This window comes from Callithrix jacchus, chromosome 5 (assembly GCF_049354715.1).
Source record: "Callithrix jacchus isolate 240 chromosome 5, calJac240_pri, whole genome shotgun sequence".
Lineage (NCBI taxonomy): Eukaryota > Metazoa > Chordata > Mammalia > Primates > Cebidae > Callithrix > Callithrix jacchus.
In genome coordinates, this window is record NC_133506.1 from 57,524,008 (window position 1) to 57,550,092 (window position 26,085).

Below are 26,085 nucleotides of genomic sequence, written 5' to 3' on the forward strand. Positions count from 1 at the left end.
CACACCTGTACTCCCAGCACTTTGGGAGGCCAAGGCAGGTGGATCACCCGAGGTCAGGAGTTCAAGACCAGCCTGGCCAACATGGTGAAACCCCATCTCTACTAGAAATACAAAAATTAGCCAGGCATAGTGGCAGACACCTGTAATCCCAGCTACTTGGGAGGGTGAGGCAGGAGAATCTCTTGAACATGGGCAGCTGAGGTTACAGTGAGCCAAGATCGAGACACTGTACTCCAGCCTGAGTGACAAAGCAAGACTCCATTTCAAAAAACTTTAAAAATAAATCAGTAAATAAAGGCCACTGTTAGATAGATAGCTCTTAGGAGAAATTAAAAATGAGAACAACAAACCAGTCGGTACGGAATGATGCTGAGTACCCTCTCCTAGGGCCACAGGAGGAGCAGGTGCTGGCCTGGAGGTGGCACCCACAGGCACTGAGCAGAGGGTGGGGCTCCAGCAATATCCATCGCACTGCCAAAGCTTGTCCATGGGAGTGCCGAGCTCATAACGGCCCACCCTAGGTCCACATTCCCTCCAGATAAGAGTCCACTGGACTGGAGAACTATCTGACCTCTTAGGAGGAGCTGAACTCCAGCCACAGGGCCCAGCCCCTCACCTGCCCCACATCACCCTTGACCCTCTCCCATATCCCCTCGCCTTCCCTCACACCTTCCTCCATGCCCCCCACCTCCCCCAACACCCTCTCACCATCCCCCACACCCCACACCCCCCCACATACCCATTCACCCCCCCCCACATCCCAACTCCCCCATACCCCCTCACCATCCCCCACACCCCACCTCCCCCTACACCTCCTTCACCCTGCCTCATAACCCCTCTCCACCACACCCCTTCACCCTCCACCACACCTCTTTCACCTTCCCCCACACCCCCGTCTTCCCCCACACCTCCCTCACCCTCCCCCAAACCCCCACCTCCTCACATTCCCCCACAACCCCTACTTCCCCCCCAAACCTCCCTCATCCTCCTCCACACCCCCCTCACGTTCCCCCCACAACCCCCACAGCTCTCTCACCCTCCCTCACACCCCCTCACCTTCCCCTCACACCTCCTCACCCTCCCCAACACCCCCTTTCCCCCCACCTCCCTCACCCCCATACCCCCCTCACCTTCCCCCCACATCCCTGCCACCTCCCTTCCCCTCCCCCACATCCCCCTCCCCTGCCTTGGGCTTGGGAGGAGCTGAACTCCAGCCACAGGCCCCCCCCAGCCCTCCCCTCCCCTGCCCCCAGGCTGCTGCTGAATTTGAGTTCCCCTCCAACACTCCCACACTCCGTCTTCACAAATGCCCTTTCCTACTCAGACATGCCCTTCAGTTACACCCAGAGAGCACTTATTGGACACCTACTGTATACAGTGTCCCACCTTCCTCCTCCTCAGCTGAGCCCTGCTCTCCTCAGTCAGGTCCTGGGACTGAGACAGCTCGCCCCACACCCTAACCCCCCTGTCTGTGACCCCCAGGGACTCCGAGCCGCTGACAACGACCCCACAGCGCCCCCCTACGACTCCCTTCTGGTCTTCGACTATGAAGGGAGCGGCTCCACCGCAGGCTCAGTCAGCTCCCTGAACTCGTCCAGCTCCGGGGACCAAGACTACGATTACCTCAACGACTGGGGGCCCAGATTCAAGAAGCTGGCGGACATGTATGGAGGCGGCGAAGAGGATTAACTGACCTCACATCCTCGGACCGAAGTGAGAGCCGCACGCGGACGCCGGAGGAGGACTGAGCAGGACTCTCCCTGCGCGTGTCCTTAGTGCTGTTAGGAGGCCCCCACCCCCACGCTGAGCTGTCTGGCACAAGCACCCACCCCTGCGGCGCCCTGCACTGGCTGCTGCCCAGCACCGTGGCCAGCTGGCACTGAGGAGAGCAAGAGGCACTCTGTCTTCACTTGAATTTCCTAGAACAGAAGCACTGTTTAAAAAAAAATGAAAGTGCCTTTTGGTACATGTATCAGATTCCCTCAAACTCAGGAGTGACTAAAGCAAGCAGACAGCCCGTCCCACCTTCCCGTCCCCAGCGGCCTCCGACCCCAGCTAGTCTCGGCTTGGGAGGCATCATTCAGAAATGGGGAGACTGTGTCTTTCTTTTATTTTGGTCTTTTATTAAGAAAAAGTAAGTGGGTGACTTGTTTGAAACCAGAGTTTCAAATCCCAGAGTGGGGTTCAAATCCCAGCAGCCTTTGCTGTACATAGTTGGGGGTCTCTTGGGCCCTTTGGGAGTCAAGGCCAGCAGCAGAAAGCCCTGGGAGGCCAAGCCCTGGGGCCTGTGTGGCTGGCACTACTCCCCTGCCTGTGGCTGCTCCCCATCCCCACCCTCTGGAATGCTGTGAGGAGCTCCAGCGGGTGGGGGTCCCAGGGGTCATCCTGGGTGCTCCCCATCTCTGCCCTTGGCCGCCCCCAGGGCTCCACCCCCAGTCAACCCAGGCCTCCCTCAGGGCCTCCTGCCACCCTGAGTGCCACCAGGTTCCCTCCGCTTTTGGTCCAGAAGAGTGAGTTGTCCAAACCAGCCAGTGTCCTGCAGAACCCTGGCCAGAGCCCTCTGGCCTTTGTGACCAGACCACATGGGGTACCATCAAAGGCCCCTTGACACGAATCAATTCAAACCCCAGGATGCTCTCGACAGCTCCAACCACCCTGGGGACTGTGTAGACGGCAGGGACGGAGGACCCTCCCTGGCACCTGGAGAGGGCAGTCACAGGTGGGCATGGTGACCAGAACTATACCCAACAGACTGAGGCAGCCTCCCCGTCCCCAGCCACTGTGCTCCTGATTCCCACCAGACGCCAGTGAGCCTGTGTGGGTGGCAGCAGACCCCGTCTTGCTGTGCCCATCTGCCCCACAGACACCTCTGCCTACCACAGACAGTGCCCCACCTCTCCTATGGACCCATGTCGGGGGCAGGCAGTCCTCAGGGCTGGCAACTGCTGTTTCCAGGGTGGGGTGGACTGAAGCCACACAGGGGGGCAGGTTGGTTCTGCAGGGCAGTGAAAGGGGCTGTGTCCCAGGACCCCCAGAGAGCCCTAGGCCACCTGTGTTCATCACAGCATGAGCAAGCTCACAGGCGCATTCTCTCTCCCGGCATGGCTATTTTTGGGCACACAGGCACCTCGGGCTGGGGCAGGGGGCAGGTCCAGGTGGGGAAGCCTTGCGCTTGCTCAGCTTTCTGTCTCTCCCCAGGCCACTGACAACTGGCTTCCTGAGGAGGGAGGTGAAGTACCAGGGGCCCTGGGCATGACCTGGTGTTGGGTAAGGTGGTCCCAGTGCTGGGGAAGGACAGGGAGCCCTCCGGGACCCCTGCCCAACACCTGCTGCTGGGGTCAGGGAATGCCTCGGGGTGCCTGTGGGAACAGCATGAGCTCCACTGGGGCTCTGCCCCTCCTCAGCCTCTGGCCCTGCCCCGTGGTTAAGACCATGCCTTTTCTGAACAGCTTTGGCCTTGAGTGCGCACGTCTCTGCCATGCTCATGGCATGTTCCCATTGGACGTCAGGGTCCTTGCCCAAACCAAACTCACAGCCACCCCTGTGCAGCCTCCAGAGTTGAGCTGGGGTCCCAGTCTCCCGGCTCTGTCTGATCCGGCCCTCCCATGGCTGCCTAGGGAGGGCAGGGTTCACTGTGCCACATGCTGGGCGCCCCCTCTGCAGACAGCCAGTCCAGGAGATGGACAAAGGTCAAGGGGCAGCCGACCAGACTGCACTGGGGTCCCCCAGTTCTGAGCTGTGCTATGCAAAGAAGAATGCCCCTGAGTGTCTGCGACATGGTGTCAGAAGGACGGCTACTGAGGCTGGTGGAGGGACTGGGCATCGCTGTTGTTTGGGGAAGTCCATCCTCCAGTCCTGAGGGTGTGAGTGGATTGGTCTAAGTGTGAATATAACCAGCAGCCAGGGCAGCATGAACTCCTTTTGCTGAAATTTCCAGGCCTCCTTGGGTTCCCTGAACCCTGGGCTGGCGTTCCCAGGACCCAGCACCAGAAGACCCTAGTCCCACCAGCCCCGCCGCACTACCCAGGAGGGCTGGGCAACGCCGGTGCTGGCTCCCCTCCTCCCCCGCAGCCTCAAATCACTGCCAAGCCCCCGTTCCTTTTGCCCAAATCACGCAGGCTGAAGCTGCAGTGCCAGCTGGAGAGACATTTGTGGGGCTTCCCATGCCATCCCTGTTTCCAGACAGCTGGACAGCTTCCCCTTTACCCCATGCCAGTGAGCCCCTGCGGGCCAGAGAAAGATGGGGTTCCTGCACCTTCCCAGCTCCACCTCTGACTTGAGTTAGCATTAGCTAAGCATACAATCAGTGTTGAACCTCTCTCTTCCTTAGCTTGTAGATACGACTGTCTGTAATCAGGGGACCCGCTGGAGGCCGGGCGGCCGATGCTGGCAGAGCACCCGGGCGTGGTTTGGTTCCTTTAGGCAATTTTTGTTCTGCCAATGGGGGAACCTATGTTGCCAGGTGTAGAGGCAGGAGCGCCTGGCCTTGGTCGGCGGGCAGCCCCCAGCCAGGGCCACAGTGCTCTTCAGGGCCTGGGCAGCCCCAGCTTCTGGCCCAGGAGGTGTCTCTTTCTAGTCTTTCGGCACATCCAAAATGGAGGCCTCCACCTGTGGGAACAGCATGAGCTCCACTGGGGCTCTGCCCCTCCTCAGCCTCTGGCCCTGCCCCGTGGTTAAGACCATGCCTTTTCTGAACAGCTTTGGCCTTGAGTCAGAGCGACAGCCAACAATGGTCCAGTGCTCAGATGCCTCAGTTTCCCTTGCATGAGCACCCGCCGACACATGGTCCACTGAGATTATGGTTCTGTTCTCTCCAAAGCAAAAAGCCGGGTGAGGGGAAGTCTCAATTTCTGCCAGTGCTCAAAGGAGTAACACCAAAAGAATCAACACACAATCTCCTGGACGCAGAGCAGTACGTGACCCAGCTCCAGGCACCGTGGGTCCGTGGGAGGAACAGCACCGCGCCGCAGGCCCAGCGGGGACCAGCTCTCTGTACAATTGGAACGTGTTTTCCTTTTCTTTTCTCTCCTTTCTTCATTCTCCTTTTTTTTTTTTTTGCATGTTTCTTTTTGAAAATGGAGAAAATGTGTAGCAGCCCGCATGACCACGGTTGTTTTGGGGAAAGATACTGGGGTATGACGTACTCACACTTGCAGCTCTGAGCATCGAGAGGTCAAACCTTCCACCTTTTTTTGTAATCGTCAACAGCACAACTATTTTGTATTGTTGTTTGTATCATTTTGTACCAAAAAAAAAAAAAAGGAAAAAAAAAGGGGAGAGAATTGATGTTTCTGTTTCTAGTGCCAGACAGTCTTGGTCCTAACTGATTAGAGCCTTGCGGAGCGGCTGTGCACGGGTGGGCGGGGGCGCTGCTCCAGAGACTAAATAAAGTCCCCCTTTTTCATAGGCGGCCTCACCCTGGCTTGGTTTTCTTCCACACATTTGAGAAGCAGGCTGCGCTCTGGGACACCAGGTGCAGGCACATGGGGGAGGTGGTGGCCACGGTGGGATCCATCTGCACAGCCAATGCTCCCTGAGCTCCCTGAGGCACTGTTCTAGGCTGACGAAAAACAGAACGAATGAAGCCGGGCCACTCCTCACACCTGTGGGGCCCACATGCCACCTGCCTCAGTGATTTAAAGGGTTTAGAAGGTATACGTGAAGCTAACAAGCAAAGTCACATTCCCTCTTATCTCGGCAGCTATAACTCCCAGACTCCATGGAACACCCAGATCAATTTGGAATTCTCAGACTCCTGGGAGTTTGATGCTATAAGTGGCAGCAAGGAAGGAGCTGGCCTGGGCCCAGGGCTCTTCCCACCTCCCTCCCTCTCTTCCCACCTCCCTCCCTCTCTTCCCACTTCCCTCCCTCTCTTCCCGCCTCTCTCTCTTCCCACCTCCCTCCCTCTCTTCCCACCTCCCTCCCTCTCTTCCCACCTCCCTCCCTCTCTTCCCACCTCCCTGTCTTCCCACCTCCGGCTTTGTCCGATGTCCCAGGGGGCTGTGTGTAGGCATGTGGATGCCCCAACCAGCATGTCAGCTTCATCTAAGCCCCCCACAAACAGTACCCCTCGGTCCTCGGGATACATCCACCTCATGGAAATGCTCCTGCAGAAGAGGCCTGAGCAGGACAGAGAGGGGGATCAAAGCATTTTGGGAGGAGTTCCAGGGTCCTGGTGCCCAGAGGTGTCTGGAGGGATGAGCACATGGCCCCTCAGCCCTGTAGACTCCTCCCCCTGTGGCGGGGGCACACAGAACGCGTGTGCACAGGTGTATGCTTGCACACACGGGCACACCTGCACACCTGCTGTACATGCACATGCACGCAATGCCCATGTGCACACACGCACTCATGCACATACATGCAGCACATGGAGGGAGAGATGCAGGCGGCACCTGGCATCCATGGATGCACTCCGGAGCTTGGTGGTTCTATCTGTTGATGTGGCTGTGGCTGCAGAGGGTGTGCATCCAAACATGTCAGTGGCCGGAGGAAGCACCCTGCTGGAGACCTAGGCATCAGGGGATGGTGGCACACCATCTCAGTGGCCCCTCAGAGTCAGCACAGGCCATGCAGCAGTGCTGTACCCCTCGGTGGTGCTTACCTTGGCAGTGAGCTGGGCCCTCTGTACGGTGGGCACATGGTCCAGCATTCCCCGGGCCCTCCCAGCTGAGGCTGTCACCGCTGGTCCCCAAAGAGCAGCTCTGGGGGCCATGTTCAGGCCTAGTCCTCTCTAGGAGAAGGGATGTGAGCTCTGGAGGCTTCCCTGCACAATGCCTTGTGGCGGAGGCTCCCACACAGAGGCTCACAGGCACTCCATGCCCATCCAGGGTATCCAGGGTGCCCAGGAAGCCCCCTCAGATGGAGAAGACAGGCACAAATGTTGCATTGAACTTAGCACAGAAAGTCAACACCAGAACAAAAGTATGCCAAATTGCAGGGTTTATTGCCAGCGACCATGGAGGACTCACGTCTCTCCAACCTGTGGCCCCGAATGAAAAGAAACAAGACCTTTTTATACCCGCAAAACCACCTTGGGAGTGGGAGTGGAGATGGGAATGAAAGCTGTCAATCACCTCCCAGGCTAAGACGAGGGTGAGGGGCTTCAGACATTCCGAGGGCCAGTGGATTCAAATCACCTTCTGGGTGGAGAGGAGGGTGAGGGGGTTCCGGACATTTCAAGGGCCAGGGGACTATTTGACATTCTGATTGTTATTTAAGGGTTCACAGATGCTAAGATTAGCATTCATTTACACATCGTCTGGGTAGCGGTGGGATCCATAGATTTTCAGTTGCTTGGCGCCAGGATGGAATGATCTGGGGGTGCTTACTCTGGGAAACAAAGGCCAGCAATTCTGGCAGATAAGAGAAGGTATGCAGCTTTACCTCTCTTTGCATCCTGCAAATGATCTAGCAATTTACAGAAACCAAGGTTAGCAGTCCTTGAGGAGAATGGAAACATTTTTGTCTTTTATAAGATGGCAGTATACAGGTTCCAACTTAAGTTAGCTATATCACACAAACAGCACCACCTGTCCCAGGGGCTTACTCCAGGTCCCACAGAATCAGCTATGGTCACCCCCACTTTACAGATGAGGAAACTGAGGCTCAGAGAAGGGCAGTCCCCCAGCATGAGCAGGGTTTGAACTCAGGTCTCCCTGTGGCCCTGGGGGCCTCCCAGGATGCAGAACCGGCAGAACAGCCCAGGCATTTCCCTCACTCCACAGAGCTCTGGCCTCAGAGTTGCTGGAGGCTCCTCAGAGACACAGCCTTGGCTGCCCCGGCTCCAGGCCTGAAGCCAGGCCCAGCTCAGCCTGCACTCCTCAGAGGGGAGAGGCTCTTCGAGGCCCTTCACTGCCTCCCCTGTAAAAACAAGGGTGGCGCTGGGAGCCCAGTCTCGGCTCCCCCCAGGGCAGACTAAAGGGCTGGGCACACGGTGGTACTCCCTTCCCACCCCCAGCCCTGGGACCTCCCTCCTACCCTCACCCCTCTCCTCCCCCTCAGCCCTGGGCCTCCCTCCCACCCTCTCCCTTCCCCCAACCCCGGCCCCACACTCCTTTTGCTGGGGCACAATGACTTGCATAATAAAAAATCACTCACATGGTTAATTACGGGTGCAGTTGATAATTACCGCACAATTAGCCACTTGCCAATTTTGAGGGTGCAAGTAGCTAATTACATTCACAATTAGGCAACTGCTGTGGGCCTGGGACAGGAGTCCTGGGGGTGACACTCCTTATAATCAGACTCCCAGGGTGAGGTCCAGGTAGGGGGTCAGCTGATCTGCAAAGCACCCCCCTCCCAGCTTCATGGCACAGGGCTTACAGGCCTAGAGGCCAGGGCCTGGCAAACGACCTGAAAAATCCAGCTTGGGGCCCTTTTCAGGGAAGCCCAGAGGCCTTCTCTTGGGTCCTTTCACAGAATGGGGGTCGCTGTCACTCCTCTGTCCCAGGAGGATTCAGAGGTCAGTTCACAGGCCTGTGCTAGGCAGAGCCACTGGCCCATGGCGTTGGCCGCCCAGCCAGGTGTTGACAAATCCACCCGCAGGGCAGACGAAAGAGGAGTGGTCCAGCCAGCTGCGGGACCCTGCACCCCCCAGTCACTCACACATGTGCACACGCACACACATGCCCTCATGCAAACACACAAGCACACACACACTGCCCTCCTCGGCTCAGTGGGCTGCAGGGTGCTGTCCAAGATACTGACCTCCCTGCTGCTGGCCCCTCGACCCTGAGCCAGGCACGGGGAGCCAGCTGGGCCAGCTGGGAGGGCGTGGCAGGGACAAGGACAACACCCGGTAATCCCTGCTGGGCCCCTGAGCTGTCCCTGCCCCTGAAACCACAGCCATCCCAGGGATACCCCTCAGCGGCCTGAGGACACAGCTTCGGCTCTTCACCTCAAGCATGGCTGAGGTGCATGAGGGAGGGGCTGTGACCTTGGCAGAGATTGGGCTGGATGCATTGAGACCCTAGCATGGGGCAGGCAGGGGCTCCCTCAGGGGGCTCAGAAGGGGCCAACGCTGCAGACCACAGGCCAGCCCAGCCTCAGACATTGTCCGACTGGCACAGTGCACTTCACAGTGTTGAATACACTGTTGTATTTGTTTTCTGAGGTAACAAAGTCCCACAGACTGGGTGGCTTAAAACACACAAGTTTATGCTCTCCCAGTCCTGGAGGCCAAAAGTCGGAGATCCGTGTCCCTGGGCTGAAATCAAGGGGTCGGCAGGCTGAGCACCCTCCGGGGAACCTAGGGCACAAGCCCTCACTGCCTCTTCCAGCTTTCGGTGGCTCCAGGTGTCCTTGGCTCATGGCCACATCACTCCCATTTCTGCCTCCGTCTTCATTTTCTCAGTGTAACCTCCCTCTGTCTCCCTCTTATATATGGACACTTCCCATTGGATTTAGGGCCTGTGCTAGTCCAGAAAGATCTCACCTTGAGACCCTTAATTCCATACATCTGCAGAGACTCTATTTCCAAATACGGTCACCTTCATGGATTCCAGGAAATTGGACCTGATATGTTTTTGTGGGGAGGGGGGTGGATTTTTCAGCTGACCACAATTGTCAACATTAAAAAATCAAGATATTGTAGAGTCCTACCTAGACATCGAGGAGGTGGACAACAGGAAAACTAGGTCTCCCTTTCAGCCCTTAGCTGCCAGGATAGAGGGTTTCGGTGGCCATTTCTTATACAGCTCCCAGTAGGAGGGGTTGTGTAGCCTTGGAAGTGTCATTTAGCTACCTCTGGGCTTACTTTTCTGTTGCTGGGACCATGTATCAGCTAGATACTGCTGTGTAACAAACACAAACATGATCTAAGCAGTAGAGTCAGCATTTGGTTGGCTGGTCCAAGCCAGGCTGCTAGGCTCTGCCCCCAACTCCCTCATCCTCCTCCTGACCAACACGCTAGCCTGGGCAGGAGCCACTCTCACTGTTGACAGCAACACAGGACAGTAGCCCAGTCACCACAGCTCTCTCAGCTCAGGGGACCACATGCCCCATGAACATCCCCTCGGCCAAAGTGAGTCACATGGCTGAACCCACAGTCACAGGGCAGTGAATTAGACTCCACTATGGGGGAGCTTCAGAGACACAGGGCAAGTGTGGATGGCAGGGGTGAAGGATGGGGCCAGCGATGCCAGGGGCTGGCAGGGGTACATGGGGCTCAGCACCCCTCATTCACTCCCAAGCACCAGCTGGCCCACAGGTCCCCAGGTGCCCAGAGTCTCCCCTCTGTCCCCCTCCCATGGGGCAGAGCTGACATCCATCACCTGGTTCCTAGTGTCCTCCTCGTCTCACCTTCACGGTGACCTTCCAGGTCTCTCTCCCTGGGCCTGCTGCTTATCGAGCACCACGCAGGCCTGTGGGGGAGTGGGCACATGCAGGAGAGACATGTGATTTGCAATCTCATTAATAAGCTGTAATCCAACCATAGACCTGCCTTGACAAGGAGCTGCCCTCATGGTAACATAAAACTGTCAGCCAGCCAGGCAGGGTGGCTCACGCCTGTAATCTCAGCATTTTGGGAGGCCGAGGCAGGTAGATCACCTTAGGTCAGGAGTTCAAGACTGGCCTGGCCAGTGTGGCAAAACCTCTCTACTAAAAATATAAAAACTAGCCAGGCAGTGGCGCATGCCTGTAATTCCAGCTACTCAGGAGGCTGAGGCAGAAGAATCACTTGAACCCAGGAGGCAGAGGTTGCAGTGAGCCGAGATCGTGCCACTGCACTCCAGCCTGGGGGACAGAGTGGGACTCTGTCTCAAAAACAATTTCTTTTAATTAAAAAAAAAAAAACTGCCAGCCAATGGTGCTCATTACAAGCTGCTTCTCAGAGTTCTGTCAGCTGTGACTACGTCTGCCTGTTCAGCCCCTCCAGGCCTGGAGCTGGAGCCCAGGGAGGCTAAGGGGTCCCCACCACAGTTGGGGTGTTGACCGCTAGCTGCCAGCCCTACTGGGGTCTGTCAGGTTGAGTCTTGGATGCCGTGGGGCCCTGGGACCTCTCATGGGAAGCCTGACTGGAGCCATTCAAGGGCCAATCTATGCCTCAGCAGGACAAGATCCTCTCAGCAATGTCCTCAACACAAACTCGCCCAGCCAGCCTGCAAAGAGAGCCAGTTCTGTATTTGGATGGCTCGGTCCCCCACGGTACCCCTGTACCCCATGGTAAGCCAAAATAAGCCTCTTTGTAACTTCCACCCACTAAAACCACCCCCCAATGCCAACTAAGATGGATTTCCACCCTGCTGGTCCCAAACACACCTCCACTGCCCCATGTCTCCAGCATCTGCCTTCCATGTGCAGGCTGAGGGTCAAATAACAAAGGGCACACTCCTGGCTGGTGGTGCAGGGAAGAGTGCCAACTCACAGAGGGGAAGGCATCCATGCAGGCCATGAGGCAGCTCCCCGCAATGACCGGCCCAGCCATCTCAATGGCGGGGAGAACAGGTTCTCCCTCTACGATCTGAGAGTTCAGCTCAGTAACCCTCACACCCTACTCCACACCTGTTTGCCCTGAATCTGACTTGCTCACTTTGAACTCTCTGCCTGTATGTTTTTTCCCAGGCTGCTACCTTCTTTGCTTGCTTTGCAAACTAGCTGAATTTCTTCCCCAGAGCAATCAGGCAAGAGAAAGAAATAAAGGACATTCAAATTGGAAAAGAGGAATTCAAACTACCTCTGTTTGCCAATGGTATCATCTTACACCCAGAAAACCCTAAAGACTCCTCCAAAAGACTCCTAGATTTAATAAAGGAATTCAGTAAAGCCTCAGGTTACAAAATCAGTGTAGTACTGCTATACGCCAGCAATGACCAAGCTGGGAATCACATCAAGAACTCAATCCCCTTTACAGTAGCTGCAAAAAAATAAAATACCTAGGAATATATTTCTCCAAGGGAGTGAAAGATCTCTGCAAGAAGAGCTACAAAACACTGCTGAAATCACGGGTGACACAAACAAATGGAAATACATCCCAAGCTCATGTACTGGAAGAATCAATATTGTGAAAATGACCATACAGCCTGAAGCAATCAACAGATTCAGTGTAGTTCCCATAAAAACATCAACATTCTTTTTCACAGAATTAGAAACAACGCCAGCATTCAGCTGGAACCAAAAAGAACCTCAACAGGCGAAAATGAAAAATGGAAGTATCACATTACCTGACGTCCAACTATACGACAGGGCTGCAGTTACCAAAACGGCACAGCACTGGTATAAAAGGAGACACACAGACCAATAGGACCAAACACAGAGCCAGGAAATAAAGCCGAATACTTACAACCAACTGATCTTTGATAAAGCAAACAAAACCGTAATGGGGAAAAGACACCCTATTCAATAGGTGCCGGGAAAACTGGTTATCCACATGTGGAAGAATGAAACTGGATACTTCTCTCTCAGCATATACAAAAATAAACTCAACATTAATTAAAGACTTAAATCTAAGATCTGAGAACACAAAAATTCTAGGAGAAAACCTAGGCAAAACTCTTCTAGACATCGGCCTTGGCAAAGAATTTATGACCAAGACCCTAAGAGCAAATGCAACATTTGAACAGGTTGAAGAATGCAGCTCACTTGAGCCCAGGAAGTCGAGGCTGCCATGAGCCGCGATCGCACATCTGCACTCCAGCCTGGGTGACACAGCAAAAGCCCATCTCAAACAACAACAATTTGAGGTATAATTTACATACAACAAAATTCACTGATTTTAAATTGTGGGAAGTAGAAAGCTTCCTTTTTAAAGTTTCCTTTCTTGTTAAAAAATAAATCTTAAGTGCTAATAACTTTGTTAAGCCCTATCCTCTGTAGCTGTTAGACATGCCGTGCTTACAGGCACGTAGTACATTCTATGTCCTTGTACTTTAACCAAGATATCTGTGCTGGACATGCTCACAGGCATGGCCCAGCTCTCCATTGCTGTTACCTGTTTGGAAAAGTTTTAAGTTGTTAGCCAATCGGGTTTTAGTTTAGATTGTGAGGTCTGGCTCCAGCCAATGGAGATCAGACACAGCAGTAAGGACGACCCCAAATGCATAAGGGATAAATTTGCATGTTCTCCTTTGTTCATTGCACACTGTGGCACAATGGCTACCGGGAGTACCCTTCCTGCAGTGCAGGAAGTAAAAATTGCATTGCTGAAAGATCCTTTGTCTCAGTGCTAATTTTTCTTTGTGGCACCGGGTATCTATATCCAACATAAATATAATGTGATGAGTTCTGACAAACGTATCCAGTTGTGTAACCTCCAGCACAATGATGATGTGGAACATTTCCATGACACCAAAACTCTCCCTTTCTGTGCCTCTTGACAGTCAATCGCCTCCTCAACCCCAGCCCTGGATTTCTGTATTCTATTTGCCATCCCTGTAGTTTTGACATTCATATAAACGAAACCACGCAGGATGCAGCATTTTGATTTGGGCCTCTATCGCGAAACATAACGTTTTTGAGATTTATTGTTGCTGTACCCTGGGGCAGCCCATTCTGTTTTTCTGGCTGAATAACTTTCCCTGTGTGAGGTATTAGAGTTTATTTTATCCAACCACCTGTTGGAGGGTATTTGGCTTGTTTATTATGAATAAAGCCGCTCGCTATTAATGTCGAAGTCAAGTTCTTGACATGGACAAAGGCCTTCTCTTGGATGGCCACCAGGAGTGGAACTACTGGCTCACGTGGTGACTGTGGTTGTGAACTGCCAGACTGATTTCCAAAATGTCTGTGCCATGTCCTGTTCCCCCAGGCAGGGAGTGAGGGTCACCTGTGCCATGTCCCGTTCCCCCAGGCAGGGAGTGAGGGTCCCAGCAATCCACACCCTTCCCTGCACTGGCACGGTCATCAGTCTTGTGCATTCCAGGAGGTGCGCGGCCGTGTCTCACTGTGGTTTGGACTTGTGTTTCCTTTATGACGAATGACGCGGAGCATCTTTGTGTGTGCTCATTTGCCATCTGTACTTCTCTGGGGAAGAGTCTGTTCCAATCTCTTGTCTCACAGGAATGTTCACCTCTATATTTGGCTACACAGTTGCCATTTCTGGTGCAATTTCATCACTGTTGTGTCCATTTGATACAACTCTCCTTCTGCTTACAGAGCTTACTTTATTTAACAGTACTTAAAATGTTGAGGCAGGAGAATAGGGAATCAGGGTGACCAGCAGTTAAGGCAGAAGCCAAGGAGCAGCAGGCACCAGTTCCAGGCAAGAATGGGCAGCACACAGGCCGCACCCCCACTCCCGTGATGATGAGACAGGAGCCTCCACTTCAGTCTCTGATTGGCCGCGGGTCAATCCTTCATAGGGTGTAACCAACTGGAGGCCTCTAAAGGGCACCTAAGGGTGTTACCAAATTCTTCTCGTTTTATAAAAACCCCAGGGAGCACTGCAATGAGTGGGGGGGGGGGGACGGTGGCTTGAGCCATTTGCTGAAGCCCACTCCCACTCTGCAGTGTGTATGTTCACCTCAATGTATCTGTGCTTTTGACTCAGCAAAACAGAAGCAACGTTCCACATGTGCACAACAGCAGGAAGCCACCGGCACATGCGTACCTGCACCTGTGTCTGGCCATCTGCTGCCACAGGACACTCTCAGACTTTAGAAGTATATGTAAGTGTCTGTCTTTCATAATTGCTGTATATAGAGTGTGTTATCAGACAAGACAGTTATTTAAGAAACATGGGGTCGGGCACGGTGGCTCACGCCTGTAATCCCAGCACTTTGGGAGGCTGAGGCGGGTGGAACATGAGGGCAAGAGATCAAGACCATCCTGGCCGACATGGTGAAACCCCATCTCTACTAAAAATATAAAAAAATTAGCTGGGCACAGTGGCACACACCCGAGGCAGGAGAATTGCTTGAACCCGGGATGCGGAGGTTGCAGTGAGCCAAGGTCACGCCACTGCACTCCAGCCTGGGAGACAGAGCGAGACTCTGTCTCTAAATAAATAAATAGAATTTTACATTGTTGTTTACTTTCAGTGTTTTCAGGATGCTGTTCCACCATTTCCAGCTTGTGTTGTTTCCAACAATGCAAATATTCTGACAAAAATACTCTGCCAACCTTATTTTTGTTCCTTAAAAATTTTCTAAGGCCATTTGATTTTTTATGTGCCTTGGTGTCAGTGTTTATTTTGTTTTTAGACTTTAGACAGGGTCTCACTCCATCACCCAGGCTGGAGTGCAACCTCCGCCTTCCAGGTTCAAAAAACCCTCTGGCCTCGGCCTCCCGAGCAGAGACTGCTGGTGTGCATCACTAGGCCTGGAGAACTTTTATTTTTTGTAGAGTTGGGTTTTCGCCATGTTGCCCAGGGTGTTCTCAAACTCCTGCGCTAAGTGATGCTCCTGCCTCAGCCTCCCAAAGTGCTGGAATTACAGGCATGAGCCGCTGTGCCTGGTAGATGTCAGGTTTTTTTGTGCGTTTCTTATGCTTGAGGTTCATTGAGTTTCTCAGATTTCCTTAAATTTGGAAAAACTTTAATCATTATTTCTTCAAAATTTTTTTGCTTTTCCTCTTTGGGGAGCTTTCCTTACCGACATATTAACCTGCTTGGTGTCCTTATGCAGTCCACCAATGCTCTGGAGCCTTTCGCTCGCTCCCGCCCCACGTTCCCCCGACACCCCCGGGGTTCCCCCACTCCCCCCGCACTCCCCCTCTCCCCACCGCGTTCCCCTGCTCCCCCGTGTTCCCCCGCTCCCCTCCGTGTTCCCCCACCCCACCCCCGTGTTCCCCCGCTCCTGCTGTGTGTTATATTTTAGGTGGTTTCTACTACTACATCTTCAAGTCCTCTACCTTTTTTTTTTTTGAGATGGAGTCTCAGACTCTTGCTCTGTCACCCAGGCTGGAGTGCAGTGGTGCAATCTCAGCTCACTGCAACCTCTGCCTCCTGGGTTCAAGGGATTCTCCTGCCTCAGCCTCCTAAGAAGCTGAGATTACAGGCGTGCACCACCACACCCAGCTAATTTTTGTATTTTTAGTAGAGATGGGGTTTCACCATGTTGGCCAGGTTGGTCTTGAACTCCTGACCTTGTGAAGTCCTCGACTCTTTTCCTCCGCCATGTCCATTGCATCCAGTGTGAGTTTCACATCAGACACTGTGGTTTTTATCTCCAGCAGTTTTGTCAGATACTTTTTTTTTGACAAGGTCTCACCATGTTGCCCAGACTGGTCTTGAACTCCTGGGCTCTGGTGATCCTCCTGCCTCGGCCTCCCTAAGTGCTGGGATCACAGGTGTAAGCCCTGCACCCAGCCTCATCAGAGCATTTCATATGTCCTTTGTCTCTGCTCAGGCTCTCAGCTGGCTTCCTGAGCACGCGATATAGTTACCTTTGCATGGCGATTCTCTCACCTGTCACATTCCTACGTCAATTTCAACGGGTTGGTTTTCTACTCATTATCGGTTCCCCTTTCTGGCTTCTTTGCTGGCCTGGTCATTTTTTCTAACTGAATGCCAGGCATCATGACAGCTGCCTTGCTGGGTGCTGGATGTTTCTGTAACCCAAACATTCTTGAGCTTTGCTGTGGGACACTATCATGTCACATAACAGTTTCATCCTTGGAGACCTTGCTTTTAAGCTTTGTCATTTAGTGTAGAGAGCATGTTTTCCTTGGTGATTAGGAAAATTCCTTCTACGCAACACCCCACAAATGAAGAGGTGTTTAACTCTGACTGCTGGGAAGAGGCCCTATCTATTCCCGGCCTTGTGTGAGCTCTGGAGATTGTTCCCTCTAACCTCAGCGAGTGGCCCTTTCTCCAGCTGGGCTCGTGTTCTGGGCCTGCACTGACACAGGACACGAATGAGGTGGTATAAATAACAGAGTGTACTCCCTCAGTTCTGGAGGCAAGAAGCCCCAGATCAAGGTGTGGACAGGGCCGTGCTTCCTCCAAAGGCTCCAGGGGAGGCTGTGTCCATGCCTTCCTCACAGCTCCTGCTGGCTGCTGGCAGCTCTTGGCATTCCTTGGCTTGCGGAGGCACCCTAGCCTCTGCTTCCACCATCTCATGGCCTCTCCCATGAGTCCCTGTGTCTCTTCCTGTAACAACACCAGTCACAATAAGGTCCACCCTACTCCAATATGACCTCACCTTAACTCAATTACATTTGCAAAGACCTAATTTCCGAATTAGGTCCCATTCACAGGTACCGGGAGTGAGGATCTAAACATGTGTGTTCTGTTTTCTGAGGCAGGGTCTCACTCTGTCGCCCAGGCTGGAGTGCAATGGCATAATCACAGCTCACTGCAGCCTCGACCTCCCAGGCTCAAGCAATCCTCCCACCTCAGTCTCCTGGGTAGCTGTGAGCGTGCACTACTACAGTTGGCTGATTTTTGTGTATTTTGTAGAGATGGGGTCTTGCTATGTTGCCCAGGCTGATCTTGAACTCCTGGGCTGAAGCAATCCTCCTGACTTGGCATCCCAAAGTTCTGGGATTAGAGGCATGAGCCACCACACCTGGCCAAAACATGCCTTTCCTTTTTTAACTAAAAAAAAAAAAAAAAAAAAAATGTTTTGGGGTACATAGGAGGTGTATACACTTATGAAGTACATGAGATATTCTGATACAGGCATGCAATGTATAACAGTCACGTCAGGGTAAACGGCTAATCCTGAACAGGTCCTCTGGAGCATTAGTCCGTTTTTATGCTGCTGATAAAGACAAAGAGGTTTAGCTGGACTTACAGTTCCACGTGGCTGGGGAGGCCTCCGAATCATGGCACGAGATGGAAGGCACTTCTCACATGGCAGCATCAGGAGAAAATGAGGAAGAAGCAAATGCAGAAACCCCTGATAAACTCATCAGATCTCGTGAGACATTCGTTATCACAAGGACAGCATGAGAAAAACCCGGCCCCAGTGATTCAATTACCCCCTAGGCCCCTCCCACAACACATGGGAATTCTGGGAGATACAATTCAAGATTTGGAAGGGGACACAGCCAAGCCATGTCAGGGGATGTGGCTCAGCCCACAGCAGTGTCCTCAGGCAGGCTTTTCCCACTCACGTAAGAATTGGTCCTCAGCAAATCCCTGCAGTTCTCCGCTGTGGAGATCTTTCATCCCTGCTTCTCTGCCCCACCAACTCCAGCCACTTAGACTCCCTGGTCTCTTGACTCTGTCTTATTATTCAGGGCTCTCACAGCTTCTCCTGGGCTCACCCCCCTTCACCATAAACTGGACCCTCTCCAGGCAGCCAGGGGGCAGCCATGGGCTCACAGCATTGGCTTCCCACCTCTCCGGGGTCACCGGCCTTTGCTGCCTGATGTCTAACGTCTCAAAGGCGTTTTGTGTAATTCTATCAGCTTTTGAGTTGTCTGAGGCAGGAGAACAAATGCAGTCCCTGTTACTCCATCTGAGCCAGAACCAGAAATCTGAGCATTTTCCATAAACAGACTTTGTCATGAGTTAAAAATTCTGTATTTTATTTTGCAGACTTTTGGATTACTGTCCTGAATAAGGTGGGCTTCTAGATTTCATCTGTGAAACTGCCTTTGCAAAATTATGACAGAGACAATGAAAGAGATCGAACTTAACTGATTCCATCTTGCTTCTAACCTCCAAGCTGTCCTTGTCCATTCCTGGACGCCTGGGCATAGACGGAACTAACTTTGGGAGAAACTTATAGGTTAAATAAAAATGGTAACAGCCCTTTCCCAAAACAGACCTCCTTCTTGCCTGGGGACTAGATGGCCTTTGTAGGACTAACAACAGTCACAAGATGAGAAATTAGGGTTTAGGAGGCATGCAGCTGGAAGCTACAAGATTCTGACCCTCCCTAAACTGCTCCTAAGATCAGTGCTTGAGATGTTTTGCAAACCCTGCACTGGAAGTGACTCAGTACAAGAAGACAGCTCCGACTCCCTGTGATTTCATCTCTGACCAATCGGCACTCCTGGCTCACTGGCTTCCCCCACCCATCAAGTTATCCTTAAAAACTCTGCTCCCTGAATGCTGGGAAGACTGGTTTGAGTAATAATAAAACTCCGGTCTCCCGCACTGCTGGCTCTGTGTGAATTACTTTCTCTATTGCAATTCCCTTGTCTTGACGAATGGCTCTGTCTAGGCAGTGGGCAAGGTGAACCCCTTGGGTTTTTTTTCTTTTTGCCATAAAAATACTTTATTAGGCCAAACTACACACTATAAAAATGCTTTAAAATGTAGCAGGAAGAGATGTAAAGACTCAAAGAGGTACAAAGAAGTAACAATACCTATAGTTCCCGATTTTCTTCTGGGTTTTAGGAATTCTTTTCCCCTTCAGTTGAATTCACTGGGGACTTCTCTACATCGGGGGAGAAGTCTGCTTCCTTGTCTTTCAGATGACAGAGTGTCACACTGGTGCCATTTACTAAATCGCCCTTTTATTCTGAATTCAAATATTACCTCGGCCATGTATTAAGTCCTCAGATACACGGGGATCTTTTCTGGAGCTCCTGCTCTGTCCCACCAACCTCTGTCCAATCGCATGTCAACATCATGCTGATTTGCTGAAGTTAGCTTTCTAGAGTGTTCCTGTGCCTAATGAGACAAGAGCTCCCTTCTCGCCCTCCTCCTGCCCTCTCCTTTTCTGTGAAGGCCAGAAGAGGGGCACCCCGCCCACCCTGGGGCATGGCAAGGGCCCTGCAGGATGGGTATGCTGCAACAAAAGGAAGGCAGATGAGCTGGGGGAGTTTGGTGCAGGGTGGGCTGAGGCCAGAGAAGAGGCTGTCACAGGGCATGGAGCTGAGAGTTTATGGGACACAATGTGCACTGTGAACTCCACCATTGTTCAATTGGATTGGATCTGAGTTCTACTTGGCTCACCGGCCCTGATCAGCTGTTCACAAGGCTGTAGGACCAGGAAGTTTTCCAGATAGAACAGGAAGATGTCTCCAGGCAGCAGTAATTCAAGAACAGCAGGCACTGGTAGGTAATGACCAGAAAGCAGACACTCCCAGTGAAAATGAGCCCGCCTAGGCCAGGCACAGTGGCTCCCCGCCCATAATCCCAGCACTTTGGGAGGCTAAGACAAGAGGATCCCTTGAGCCCAGGAGTTCAACACCAACCCTAGCAACATAGAGAAACCCCAACTCTACAAAAAATTTTAAAAACAAGCCAGGTATGGTGGCGCATACCTGTAGTCCCAGCTACAGTTCAAGGCTGCAGTGAGCTGTGATTGCACCACTGAACTCCAGCCTGGACAAGAGACCTTGTCTCCAAGAAAAAAAAAAAAAACAGGAGCACACCTTGACAACATGAGCACAACTAGAAGGAAAGCCCCCCATGGCTCAGGGGGCAGCTGACAAAACACACAAAAACCCCCAGAGGCACAAGAGTGCTGCTTCCCATGGAACCACACCCACTGCCACGTACTGCTTCCCTCTCTCAATTCAGAAGGGAGACTGGGGGCTGGGCTAAAGGAGCCAGGGTACAAGTGTCAGGAGAGAACACAGGGGCTTGCCTTAGGAAGGCCCAGGCAGCCAGGCGCGGGACTTACACGCAAAGGATCAGAAAGTCGACTGAGGCACGGATCTTCCTCTGGAGATGGAAAGGTGACAAGGGCCCTGGACCACACTCTTCTCAACGTTGGCCTAGAAGCTTCAGCTTCATCACTGTATCACAGAGCACAGACCTGCATTCAAAGCTTCATCACTGTAGGACACAGGACAGGCCTGCATTCAGCTTCCTCTGTGTCACACATTGGATAGATGTGCATTCAGCTTCCTCTGTGCCACACCCGACAGATGTGCATTCAGCTTCCTGTGCCACACCCGATAGATGTGCATTCAGCTTCGTCACTATGTCACACACCACACCACCACTGGATGACAGCCCTTCAGATTTGAGCCCCGAGGGTGGGCACACAGGATTCTGGCTATGGTCTTATCTGCATTTATCTAAGGAGCAGTAATGGTGAGCACCTGTCCAGTTGCTTACTGGCCAATTGTGTATTTCTAAAGCACCTGCTCATGTGTCTCACACATTTTTTAATGTGTTGTCTTTTTATTACTGAGTTGCAGAATTTTTTATTCCTTTGTCATGGATAAATATTGCAAATATTTCTCCAAGTCTGTGGCTTGCCTTTTTACTTAATAAAGAAACCTTTTTTTAACAATCTAAAGATAAATTAACATGGCATTTTATTTTTTCTCTCAGTCACATAGCAAAGCAATAAAAAAAATAGCATCTAAACTTTTTCAGAAACAATGTATTTCACAGGGTACAAATTGAATAGACACTTTTTTCCCACTGTGTTCACAAAATCTAAATGACAGATTGTGGAATTCGTTAAGTGTGGCAAATAAGCCGGTCTAAAGAAAATCTGCCATGCAGGAACCTCCCATACCATGGACCACAGATGAGATTGCTGAAAAGACAAGGTTTCACTCTGACCTTGAAGTACCAACCTTCCAGCACATGTTGGTGGGTAAAAGGCTGTAGCTTGGAGGCCTAATTTATCCATTTTTCTTCAGGAATTGTGCCTTTTATGTCCTTAGAAATCCTTGCCCACTCCCAGTCATGAAGACCTCTGATGCTTTCCAGGTCTCTGACCCACCTCATGCTTGTGTTTCTGTACAGTGTGACGATGGATGCCAGGCTCACGCTTCCTCCACAGGGCACAGAACTGCACCAGGGCCTTCGTCTGAAACCTCGTGGCGTAACGTGCAGACCTATTTCTGGACTCTTCCATCCCTCTGGCCATGCCTGTGTTTGCTTTGACACCACGGCATCCTGATAGCCGTCACTTCAGAGGAGGTCTTCAAATGTGAGAGGATAAAGGGCTCCATTCTGTCCTAGGCTGTCTTGGCTATTGAAGTCCTCTGCATTTCTGTATAAATTTGTGGAATTGAATTGTCAGTTTCTAAGAAAATCCTGCTGGGTGTTCCTTGGGCTGGCATTGCATCTGTTTATCTGTTTGGACAGACTTGCTGTCTTCAGCAATAGCGAGTCTCCCCCACCAGCACTGCGGTGTCCACCTCCACTGAAGGCTTTGATTTCTCCAGTCTCAGGGTAAGGATCTTACCCATCTTTCATCCTGTGTATTCCTAGGCATGCTTTCTCCATGTTCTTGTTAATGGCATGTTTGTAACCCTCAGGTTGTTGGCTGCTAGTGCATGGAACTGCAGGCCCTCTTTTGAGTTCACATGCCACACTCAGTGCTGTGTCTGCAGGTACGTCCAGACTGCCAAGGCACAGGGTTGTGTCACTTCTGAATTCTTGGCTCACCTTCCTCTCCACACTTGATGCCTTTTTCTTGCCTTGTTGCCCAACTGGAGCTGCCTGTATGTGGGGAGCAAAGGAGGCAAGAATAGCCATCCCTGCCACTTCCTCATTGTGCTGCCCATGCCTGAGGCCTGTGCAAACAGCCAGGTCAGACAGGGCAGCCAGCAAGCCTGTGACGAGACATGAAACAGCAGCCATGGGTCTCAGGAACAGAGTACAATGAACACGCCTGCAGACCAGTTCCTGCTTCAGGGCCTCACTGAGGGGCATCCCTCTCAGGCTGGCCTAAGCCTCAAGTCACGAGGCTGGCTGACTGGACCCAGCAGGAAGAGCAGAAGGGCTGGAGTAAAATCATTCACACTTGCAGAAATCCACATGCAACTGCCCTTTGTACCTGATCATTTCAGGCCAAGAACTTGGTGAAACACGGGTACGGGTCACAGTTGGAAAGCACAGGTGTGACCCCATCTGTGAATGACCCTGGCACAGCCTCAGCAGGAAGGCGGAGAGGGCACCCACCGGTGCTTCCTGCTGAAACTCTCAGTGTGGCCACAGGTGTCCAGGGTGAATTGTATCCTCCTTAAGATATAGGGCAGGCCAGGCGAGGAGGTTCACGCCTGTAATTCTCAGCACTTTGGGACATCAAGGCAGGTGGATCACCTGAGGTCAGGAGTTTGAGACCAGCCTAACCAACATGGTGAAACTAAAAATACAAATGATTAGCCAGGCGTGGTGGTGTGTGCCTGTAGCTACAGCTACCAAGGAGTAGTAGCAGAGGAGGAGGAGGGTAAAGGAGGAGAGGGGAGGCTAAGACAGAAGAACTGCTTGAACCTGGGAGGCAGAGGTTGCAGTGAGCCAAGATCACGCTACTGCACTCCAGCCTGGGTAACAGAGTGAGACTCCATCTCAAAAAAAAAAGATATGGGGGACTCCTTACCCCCAGTCCTCAGAATGTGACTATCTGGAGTTAGGGACTTTACAGAGGTAATCTACTCAGAATGAGGTTGTACAGGCAGGTCCGGATCCAGCAAGAGTGGGGTCCTTACAGAGAAGGGAGGCTGGACCCAGAGACCAACATGCACAGGGGGAGGCTGTGGAAATGGGAGGCAGAGAGCAGGCACCGTGTCTAAGCCAAGGAACCCAAAGATGCCAGCCAGCTGCCAGAACAGGGAGAACAGACCCTTCCCCCAGAGCCTGGGGAGAAACCCCCTCTGCCGGCACCTTCATCCCCAACTCCGCTTCCCAAGCTGTGGGACGGTCGGTGCTCCCTGCCCCGGCAGCCCCAGCAGGGGGCAGTGTGACAGCCTGCGAACAGGAGCTGCATCTCCAGCTCCTGCGGAGCTGGTGAGTAAACCTGCCGGTCACTGCAGGTCCCTGCAGGTCCGTCACACCAGGCGGAGTGAATGTCACACTGGGGGGCCAAGTTCAATCAAGGCAGCGACTGCTCCCCAAGGTGGTCGAAGGCAGGGAACAGTGCACATCTGCGCTGAGCCTCTGAGGGCCCACCAGGAGCGGCCAACCTGTACCATGAACCACCCTGAAGACCCCTTCTTTTGCCACAGGAGGAGGGCTGGGGCCCTCAGCCGGGCTCTACAGGTGTGTTTCTGTGTCTACCTCCCCCTGCCCCGGGCCTCCCCCCGCCCCTCCCAGCTGTGCCCAGCTCATCTCCACCTGCGAGAATGGAAGGTAAGCCCGGCCCTCAGCCCTCAGCCCTCAGACTCCACACACAGGGCAGCCCGGGCCCTGTCCTCACAGAGAAAGTTCCTTCTCCCGGCTCTACTGGGACTCAGCTACAGATTCCAACAGGTGGTTCAGAAACCAGCACCTCAGCAGAGCCAGAGTGGAGTCTGGCAAGCAAAATCTAAAACTGGAAAACTGGGGAAAAACAGGCAAAACAAATACAGATAAATTTGTTTTTAATAAAGGAGTTAATTTTCTTTCAATCCTATATAAAACAATAGCAATTAAAAACTTCATTTTTGAAAGTAAAATATTTACATATGAACAAGTAACTGTGCAAAATTTACATGAAAAAATGGAAAGACGGGGATTTCCTAAAAGACAAAATAAAAGGTGTAACAGTTCTCAGGTGTTGATAAAAAATACTGATCAGCGTTCAGTTCACACGCGCTCGAATTAAAGTCTAACGTGAGAATTCACATGGAGAAAGCCGGAGTATTTACAGTCATAAAAGTACTATCAATAGACAATTTCATACAATAACCTCTGAAAATATAAAGAACCAATTAGTATATTTGTAATAAAAAAATAGGTACAAAGAAGGGCTTTGCTCTGGACGCCTGTCAAGTCGGCCCAAGGCTTGCATACAGTGTCTTAGCAAAATAGTTCTAGTTTACATAGCCATTCTGTCATGTGCCAAAGTATGTACAGTTACTGACAAAATACACCAACCATTTTCAACACTTGATTCACACCGAGAAACAGTCTTGATGATTCTTCTCAACTTTGATTTTATTTAATCTAGGTTTTCACTTTTAGCTAAAAAACACAGTGCAAGTAAAATATATTTATGCTGAAAAGGTTTTCATCTCTTTTAACTTTACAACTTTACAAACTATAGCAAATAAAATGCATTTGTACAGATGCTGACCACACATTCAGAAGGAGCCCACCTTTGCTGGGCTCTGCCGCTACTAAGCAGAAATGTGATTACACTCTGAGGTGGGGGCGCCAAGATGAATTGTGTCCTCCTGCAGGACTCTCAGCGGAGGGGAGGCGAGGGGAGGGCAGGGAAGGAGTTGGGAGGAGAGGGGAAGGAAGATAAATAGTCTAAAAAATCAGTTTGCTTTGCCAACTGACTATTACAAAAATAAAATAAAGGAAATGAGGTCATCGGCTGTAGACAGACACCTACATGGTAAGTTAGGTAGAACTAAACCAAAATGCACAAATAGCAGAAACTGCTATGAGTTGACAGAGGGCAGCTAATTATTTGCTAACGATTCCATCAGTCTTTATATATGGCTTGTTTGGCAAGAAGGCCACTCAATCAAGATGAGTTAAGATTTAATTGTCCTTTAAGAGTATCCACAGGCCTTTGTGTTCTCTCTGTTACAGAAACGTATTTTCTTCCACACTGAAGAGTTGATTTAGAAACAGGAATATAAAACTGTTCCATTGTAAAGAGGTGGCTGTTTTTTAAACAATATCCCATTTGCTTGTTACAAAAAGGCGTAATCTGCAAATATATAAAAAGTCCCCAGGCGTCCTCCTGTGTCACTTAAGGAATGCTTTGTAGAGCAGCAGTGAATGGCTTGTCTCTCGTTCATTTTCTAAACAAAATATGAGGTCCCTGAGGTTGACCCGTGTAATTCTTTGTCGTGTGAACTGCCTGGGGGTTCCAACACCCGAGCTGCCTGGGACCACTGAGCCGGAGCCCGACCCCTGGTGACGAAAAAGGAAAAGACAGTTGTGTTAGTGGGGTTCGAAGCGGGGCTGGCAAGGGGTGCCGCCTGTTGGCTGTCCCAAGTACCCTGATGCCAGAGGAGGCCAGGCCCGGCCGGGCCCCTTCCGGCAGGCCCACAGGAGGAGCCGTTCAGGGCCTGCCAGGGCAGGGGTGAGGGCAGGAGGCCCCACACTGTGCCTTCAGGATAGGGCAGACTCAGACACTGCCCAATGCCCCACAGTACTCAGACCAGGCCCGGGGCTGAGGACGGACCAGGGGGTGGCACCCGCCCAAGGCGGATGGCTGAGCAGTCCCAGGGTCACCCTCCATGCGACCGCAGCAGAGGGCACAGAAGCCACACTGTGTCTCTGTGTGTCATCCCTGCTTGGCTGCTGAATTCCTGCACTGGGTGTGCTGGGTCAGCTAAGAAGGCTGGATTGCTCAGTGGTTCCCACAGTCATCCCCGGCTCCTCCACAACCCTGCACA

At 52.1% G+C, this 26,085-nt stretch overlaps 2 protein-coding genes and 1 pseudogene across 5 annotated transcripts in view; 2 read left to right on the forward strand and 1 right to left on the reverse strand.

The window, feature by feature from the left end:
- CDH4 (cadherin 4) overlaps nt 1–5,416 on the forward strand; it is a 667,678-nt gene extending 662,262 nt beyond the window's left edge. For both annotated transcript variants that reach the window (XM_035299088.3, XM_035299089.3), the window contains one exon: nt 1,483–5,416. In XM_035299088.3, coding sequence (XP_035154979.1) covers nt 1,483–1,689 — 207 coding nt within the window. In that variant the 3' untranslated portion in view covers nt 1,690–5,416. The remainder of the gene's footprint in view (nt 1–1,482) is intronic.
- Nucleotides 3,642–5,416, forward strand: LOC118153645 (uncharacterized; annotated as a pseudogene).
- Nucleotides 5,417–24,093: 18,677 nt separating this feature from the next.
- The window catches only part of TAF4 (TATA-box binding protein associated factor 4), an 81,369-nt gene continuing 79,377 nt past the window's right edge, over nt 24,094–26,085 (reverse strand). For all 3 annotated transcript variants that reach the window (XR_013535268.1, XM_078372046.1, XM_035299091.3), the window contains one exon: nt 24,094–25,597. Coding sequence is in view for 2 of the 3 variants with exons in the window: in XM_078372046.1 (XP_078228172.1) it covers nt 25,430–25,597 (168 nt within the window). In the remaining variant the exon portion in view is untranslated. The remainder of the gene's footprint in view (nt 25,598–26,085) is intronic.